At 45.5% G+C, this 8,105-nt stretch overlaps 1 protein-coding gene across 2 annotated transcripts; it reads right to left on the bottom strand.

Moving 5' to 3' along the window:
- Positions 1-245: 245 nt before the first annotated feature.
- Positions 246-6,214, bottom strand: TMEM100 (transmembrane protein 100). Of its 2 annotated transcripts, none has more exons than XM_084751056.1 (3): positions 6,064-6,214; positions 3,044-3,197; positions 246-1,521 (listed from the first exon to the last, which is right to left on the bottom strand). In XM_084751056.1, exon 3 carries the CDS (start codon positions 1,449-1,451, stop codon positions 1,047-1,049), a length of 405 nt encoding a protein of 134 aa, XP_084607182.1. In that variant the 5' UTR covers positions 1,452-1,521; positions 3,044-3,197; positions 6,064-6,214; the 3' UTR covers positions 246-1,046. The 2 variants fall into 2 exon arrangements, with proteins under 2 accessions (XP_084607182.1, XP_084607183.1); XM_084751057.1 differs by lacking the exon at positions 6,064-6,214 and adding an exon at positions 3,320-3,543.
- Positions 6,215-8,105: the final 1,891 nt, after the last annotated feature.

Here is an 8,105-nt window from a genome sequence, read left to right as displayed (position 1 = left end):
CAAAAATGATAAGGATAAGGGTTAGAAAGATGACACAAGGGTTAAGAGCAAGGACTATAATTGTAGAGGACCCGCCTTCTGCTCACAAACATCTGTAACTCCAGTTCCAGGAGATCAGATGCCCTCTTTTGGACTCCAAGGGTACCTACACTCATGTGCACAAACCCCAACACAGACTCAACACAAATATACATATAATTTAAATAAAATGAATCTGAAAAGAATTAGGTCAGCAGAAGCAACCATTTAAGAAGTTTCAGCAGCCATGAACATTTATTATTTTGAGTGAAATGCACATTGAACTTTTGTATAAAAACCCATCAAAGGTGCTACATTGAATTATTTCAGTATTAACTTAACCATCCCATGTCATTTGTGTTATCTTCTACTTCTCTGTCTTCTTCTGACATATCATTAAAATCATCTAAAACTGTCCATTGTTAAAGTATAAAAAATATTAGTCTATTCTTCAAGATAAAGTACCTCTAGTGATGAGTTACTGAAAGTGAAAACTCTTTTAAAAGAGAGGTCAGAGAATCAGCTTATTGGAAAAAAAAATATATATATATATAACTAAAGATTCTTAGGTACACGGGAATGCCAAGCCAATGCAGGCCTTTAATGGAACATTTTATAACACCATTTGACAGAGTGTGGGCTGTTCCTTTCATGGACCTGATGCACCAGCATTCTCATTATTTGTCCATCATCCTTTAGGTACTTTTTAAGGTGACCAAGTGCTATTTAATGCTGTGCATATTCCATGCGCCCCGTTGTTTAAGATAAAAAGAAAATTTCGATTCTTTTGTCCTAGAAATAGCCCTTAGGATTAAGTTTGTCATTAATGAAGATGAGTTATTCCCTACAAAGGGTGGGACTGTCTTGACCTCTCATTTTTTTTTTCAGTCCTCTCATGCCCTATTTGCATTTTGGTAGTTCATTCCAAAATTCAGCCCATTCCCTCGTGGGTTGGTTCTGTATGAATGGACTCAACAAGTTAGAGCAGGGTGTTAGGGTGAGATTTTTCCCTTTGGTCTTACTCAGTCTTAAGCAAACAAGCTTCTCTGATTTACCACAAGAGCTGTCTGGCTCTCCCGTCGCTTGCCTCTCTTGTTCCTCTGTCTCACCTTCCAGCACAAGGCGCTGGAGGCTAATAAAAAAAGTCCAGAGGACAGAAGGACCAGGCCGAAGATGGAGATGATGGAACCGTGAGAATTGAAGCTGTAAGCCACGGCGGTGACGACGATCCCAGCGATGAAGACCACCACAGCAAAAGGGATGATGCAACGGTAGCAGGAGAGCTCGGCGCCCCCCGTGGCAGCCATCAGCTGGACCTCGCTGACCAAGGGGACGGTGGTAACCACGACTTCACTCTTAGGGCTTTTCTCCATTATCACAGGCGTGAGAGACTTTGGGGATCCCAGATTTTCTTTCACGGGTTCTTCAGTCATTTTCTTTTCCTGAGGATGTCTGTTACCTCGCTTCACAGGCTAGATTTGGAAAGCCTGGCCAGAGTGGAAGCTGTGAAGTGGGAGGCAAGGAAACATCAGTTTTGTCCCCAGCACCAGCCTGGCAAATGTAAGCAGAGAGGTTGTCCCAGGAGACCAGGCCTCACTTATTTGCACTCCTCCTCGTTTGTCGCATCCCCTTCCCCACTAGGTTTAAGAGGGTGAAGCAGCTATGCGCGCACAGAAAGGAGAGAGATAAAAAGGCAGGAAGCACTTTGCAATATTTCATATTCCCTGGTGGTCTACAAATGTCCTCCAGAGAGAAAAACCAGTCTTGTTCGCCTGTTGCCTTTATTTTCCCTCAGCACAGAAACACCTGAATCCTAATTCAAAGACAGCTCATTTAAGAGAAGCGTATGCTATAAACAGTTCCCCAACCCAGGGCAAACTTGAACTCTGCCAATTTTGCCCGGCATGGCACGCATTCTTTCCGAGCTATCACCCATTCACTGCTCAGGAAATCAACGTCATGACGAACAGCAAGTGCACAAAGGACACGCTTCTCCATCAACTGACAGCTCCTTAAAGGGGGTGGACTGTACCGTGCTTGCTTGGGACCTTCTTAGCCCCACCCTACTCTAACTCGCCACCTCTACCTCCACCGCTCCTACTCAACTCCGAGACAGATGTGCAGGTTAGAAACAAACAAGCCAACAAATAACTAGGTGCCAGCCACTTCAAGCACTTACGACTAGAATATTCCTCTACTCATATAAAAAAGGGAACAATAAGAAAAAGAGATTTGGACTAATCCATGGGTTATAAAAAGTTTTGCTTTTTCAGTTCTTTCTTCAGATAAAATTAGCTAGTAATCGACTATTAGAGTAACTAGCTGTCATTTACATATTTTCCATTTAAAAACAATGAGGAATTTTGTTAGTCTGTATTTTATAAGAAGCTTATACCAATAACCATAAATATTCACACACACACACACACACACACACACACACACACACACACACACAAATTATCCAATTCATTTTTTCTTCAGTGACCTTCTGTGTAAAATGTGTCCCCTCCTAGGTGTTTTAAACGTGAAAGTTTTAGTACAACACTCAAGATGAAAAAGCGTCTGGTGGAACTCTGGGTTGAGAAACCAGGAAGAAGTTCTTATCTGAAGCTCAGACCTGTTGAGTCACTGACTTGCACCCCGGAGAGGCCGAGCAGTGGCAGAGACTGCAGAGTTGCAGGACACTTGACATCGTTTTGATGACATGAATCCTTTGATTGAAAATATGCACAGCACTGATTCAAACCTTGCTCATTCTTCCTGGCCCTAGGAGATCGAACTCACCAAGCAACGAAAGTATCACAGAGGCCTACCTGGTGTGACTTGTATATGATTTTTAGTCACCAACAAATTAACCATTATTGTTTAACGAGACCCTAAAATTATACTGGCTAGGTCAGTTAATGGATATTTGACATTTTATCTGAGGGGGGGCAGTTAACATTAAAATCCCCCTCCCCACAAAGCTGAGATTGCCATTACCTTAAAATCAGAGATCTGTCCCCAAATTAACAACACATACCTCACAGAAAGGCGGTCCATTCCCAGGGAAGCTGCTTGACTTGAGAGAGAAGGACCAGTGATTGTATCATATAGTATCTTCTCCCGTCAAGGTCTGAGGAAGAACCTGTCACCACCCACTGGGCACTGGCAGAAGGACAGGTCAGCAATTGCCTCTGGGGTGGGGGTGGGGGTGGGGGTGGGAGAAACAGAACAGACATAAAAATACTTAACTCTGGAGCTCTTCTTTCATGACAACCCTTCTCTTCAGTGACACTTGTTTTTCCCTCCCCCTCACTTTTTACTCCCTCCTCCTCTGGTCTGCCACTCCCTGTCACTTTTTTTTTTCTTCTTCTTTCTTTTCCCTGCCAACAGATTCTGAGTTCTGGCTTGTGCGAGCTCTGCTCAGTGACATGGTAATCCGGGACCATCACTTCAGAGGAGGAGCCAGAACTGACTTTTATTTCTCTCACAGCACAGCGTTTACTAAGCAGGCTGCTTTGAATTACTCATTTTTGCCCCCCGCCCCCCAGCCAAACTTCCTCAGGCTTGCCCTTCAGGCATTTTCATAAGAGAATCCTAGAATCAGCATCGCTGAGGGACAGAACTGGGGGCACAGAAGCTCCTTGGTGGCAGGAACAGCTGTGCAGTTGTCAAGGCGATGATTCCAGCCTCTAGGCCAGCAGATAGCCCTGCTCCAAGCTCTCCCCGGGGCTTTCGCTCTCCCATATGCATGAGATGACCATAAGAAGCTTAACTGCCCTCCCCTTATTTGATATTTCTTCATTTACGGACGGGGGTGGGAACTGCTATGTTTCTGGCGAAGCTGTGAAACCCTGGCTCTCTTGATCTAAGCAGGACTGACAGCTACTTATACTAGGAGAGGAGTAGCTTTAGCAAACCTGAAATCACTACTATCGTCATCATCATCATCATCATCATCATCATCATCATCAACATTGGTGCTTGCTGCTGTTGACAGAGCACCTACTGTGGGTGTGGCATGATATTAAGGATGGCCACACACTAGCATTAATTCTCATTCACTTGTAGATGAAGTGATGGAGGCTCATAGAGGGAAATAAATATGACAAAGTTCACCAAGAAAGACTCCAGTCACATGCCCCCCCCCACCCCATCCTAGGGATTGAGCCCAGGGCCTCATATGCACTAGGCAATTACTTTACCATTGAACTACATTCCCAGTCCACTCTTTGTCTTGACCTTTAAGTCCCCCCCCCCCTATTTCAGGTTCTACAGTAGCTAGGGTCACAGGCCTCCACTGCCAGGCTCAGTGGACCTCAGTCACGAATGGGTGCAAGCTCACCCACAGAGCTTGGGAAATGAAGTCTGAATAAATAGGTCCAGAACAATCCACCTATGCCAAGCCTGACGTTCCTTGTCCCGTTTTAATGAGCAATATGTCTTGAATATTCAAACACACGCACCTGGTACACCATTCTCTCAAATAGTAAACTCAGAGCCATGTCACACTATCGCCAGTGGCCTGGTGCGCCTATGCTTTCTTACAGAACAGCTACTTGAAATCGTAAAGTATTTGAAAAGCCTAAAGCCCAAGAGGAAAAAGACTGACGACAACACTAGGGCACTATAAGCCCATGCCTATTTCTAAAGCTTATCCACCCACAATTTCTTTAATCTGTGAAAGTCTTATTAAATCCTGGTACTTATTCACATTAATAACGGGCTGGCTTTGTTTTCCCAGCTGCAGGATGCGCAGCTGTCTTTGGCTCCTGCCCTGGGTCCTCTCACACACCTACCTCCTCCACTTGCCATCTTTCTAGCCCAGCCTAGGAACAATGACACAGAGAGATCAGGAGCTTAAGCCACAGCAAGGGCTTCTTTGTTCTAAGAGTTCACACTGGGAAGTCCCTGAGCCCTGGCTGAGTCAGAGGGGTCCAGCATGCTGCTGCGAATAGCAGGTACCTGCAGGCTACTTAGAGGTGCACGCAGACTGCAACTGTCAATGTGAGTCTTAGAAAAATGGAGTCTCACATAGAACTAGTGACGTCACAGGGTGCTGAGATCGGACATATTTGGAACCAGGGCATTTCAGAAGATGGTGACCTGAGGCCTGGGCTACATCAAAGAGAAGCCCTCAAAAAGAATACCTTTCCACCTGAGAATTCCCAAGTTTGGGGCAAGTCCTCCTGAATTCCTAGCACAGGCCGTTTTCTGCAAGTCAAGCAAACCCCCAATAACACCAAGGAAGCTTTGAGCATCACTTCATCCTACCATTTTTCCTTGACTCCTAAGCCAAAGGTAAAGGAATAGACCTACAGAGGGAGAGAGGCATCCTTTCCCACGGCCAGCTCCGGCTCAAGCAGTAAGGAGAGCCAGTGAACAGAGCTGTGCCTCCAGGATGGAAGGCCACCAGGCTGGAAGGCCACACAGGTTTGCTGCTACTACGTCTAATACTGAAGTGTCAGCCTTCAGTATTCAGGTGTGAGTTCCCATGCCACTCTCCCGGCAAAGTGTGAAGGCATCAATCCGGGTATGACCATGTCAGTCTCCAAACTCAGGAGGCAGCTGATTTGCACGGGTAAATTCAAAGAAATAGAAAGATTAGGAATTAACCAGAAATCGTGCCAGAAAAGATAGATACCAAGGCAACCTGGGACACAAGAAGCCTTTTTTTTTTTAAACCAACTTCCCCTCTCGAGAAGGTATTCAAAAAGAAGTTCACGGTGATACGGTGCAAAACGTCTTTGAATGCCCATTCTTCTGCCCACACAGTATCTGTTATTAAGCACCCTAGGGACACCTGGCCCCACGTGCAAAAATCTCATCACAAGGCATCCAGCCTTCTTTTTACAAGCCCTCTACATGCAGAAAGGGGGAAGAAATCTCCTTGGTTCTTTTTAGAGCGTTGGGCTTGGGAAGGCTCAAGTCCGGAAAACTTTTCTGAAGGTATCCCAGCGCGTGAACGGCAGCCGGTAGCCGTCCTCCCACAGCGAACCCCGGCAGGCATTCGACAAGTCTCTCCCAGATCTTCCAAAGAGCAAAGAAACCCAGCCTTACCTTCCTCAGCCAGAATCGGACTGAGACAGCTGCAAGAGGCAGCCAACAGCAAAGCCAGTCGTGGGATGCAAATCACCACGCTAGGGACCGTACACAAAGTTCTCAGCGAGATTTAACAGACCATTAAGGGACCGGAGACAATTTGGTGAGAGGAAATTCCTTACATGCTGTAGTATTTTATTCTGTGTCTCCCTCCGTGCCCACGTCACACATTGTAATTACAGGCGTGAATTCGTAATAATTCAATTACTTAAAAGGCCACTAGGAATTCTGCTTTGTTTCCCTCGTTTTAAATCAGTATACAAGCACTCTTTTTAAAGGTTTTTCTCTAGACAAGATCCTCTTTTTGATATCATTGTTTTGTAACGTGAAGCTGCAGAAAAGAACTCCTTTGCGGGTCTTCTGGAGGAGGGTGCGTGGAGGGATGGGCCTGGGTAAAGGCAAGCCTTTGGAGAAGTTTGAGAAGGAAGAGTGGGAACCCTGTTGATCTCTGTCATCAGGATAGTCAAGTGGTCAGAAGAGCGATGAATAATGAGAGAGATAAGGCTGTGATGCCTGGACAGCCTGTCACCCCGAAGCCAAGTAATCTGGTTCAGTAACGTTCCTCCTCTGAAGATGCCCAGACGGCATGGAATTGATAACACACTGGACTGTCACATCTCAGAAGAACGGAGGCCACCAAAGGCATCACAAACAACAGTGTGAGGGATTTCCCATGTCAGAGAGAATTCTCCCTTACTTCAAAACATCTGCTCCTCCTTAGCAACGGGGCACACAGTTGCTTAGGGGGAAGGAGGAGTCGAGGTAGAATGAAACAAAAAGGATGGTGAACAGTAAGGTGAAGAGGTCACTGGCACATTTCCCATCCGGAGAAGCCAACGGCTGGGGCACTTTCACTCTGCTGTTGAAGCGCTGGCATTTTTTCTTTTGAGAACACACACTCTTTGCATTTGGGGAAGAGCTGCCCTCGCATGGGTTTGACTGCTCTCCTGCTTTTGTTTGGTGTGGTTGCGCTGGCTCGTTTCCAGCATCCGGGAAGATGCCAGTTCCTCAGGCTCCCCTCTGTCGAATCACCACACGAAGATCCCCGTCATCGCCCAACCCTGTTGAATCCAGTGAGATTTGGGAAGCAGGCCAGCTTTTCTCTAAGCTAATGCTTTTCTTTCTTTCTTTCTTTTCTTTCTTTCTTTCTTTCTTTCTTTCTTTCTTTCTTTCTGGATGTATCTGTAGTTTTACTCTGAAATCAGGGGCATTTTGGAAAGTGATCTGCGCTTTTGTGTTCTTTTTGAATCACGCGTCTTGCCGTCACCTTTCCCAAACATACTCCAGGCAGTTTCCTTAGGGTAGAAAGATCTAACTGTAATAAGAAGAGGAAGGAGTGTGCTTTCAATACGGACATTTTTTTTTTTTTTTTACTATTTGTTAGTTAATTTCCAGGCACTGGCATCTCCTAAGATCACATGTGGAGAGAAAGGATAGCTTGGACCTCTCAGAGCATGTCCTGGCCTCTGGTGTTTGGCGTCAAGCTAAAAGCAACGCCCCCATTCTGAGTGGACCTATGCGTTACAGGGGTAAAGAGGAATGGAACATGTGACTGCTCATAAGCATCTATCACACGTCCCACCGGCTACAGCTCGGTGATTGGTGTGTATGTTTTTCTTGTGGAAGACTCAGAGACTGGGTAGTGTGAGGTACTTTTGCAGATCTATACTTCTAGGGCAAGTGGCAGAACCAAGCTCCACAACCAAGCCTATCTATTACCCATTATTTTTGATTGTTTAAGATTAATGAATAGTTCTTTTTATTGGGATTCAGTCTCACTTGAGGGGGTGCAGTGTGGTGTATGTCATTAGGTTTACTTTTAGGAAGGTAGGTACCCTACTTTTAGGTACCCTAAAAATGGCCACCTACCACCTGAGTTTGCCCTTAGTTCTCTGAAAAGAAACGTATTGGTTGAGCTGTGGGTCTTGTCTCCTATGCTTCTGAGCATTAAGACAAATTGAGTGTGTTTGAAGCCAAGATTGACACAGGCTGGTACCCAG

The sequence above is a fragment of the Acomys minous genome (assembly GCF_964271855.1).
Source record: "Acomys minous genome assembly, chromosome: 12".
Classification (NCBI taxonomy): Eukaryota; Metazoa; Chordata; class Mammalia; order Rodentia; family Muridae; genus Acomys; species Acomys minous.
Note: the sequence above shows the minus strand (reverse complement) of the source record. Positions and strands in the feature narration are given on the sequence as shown.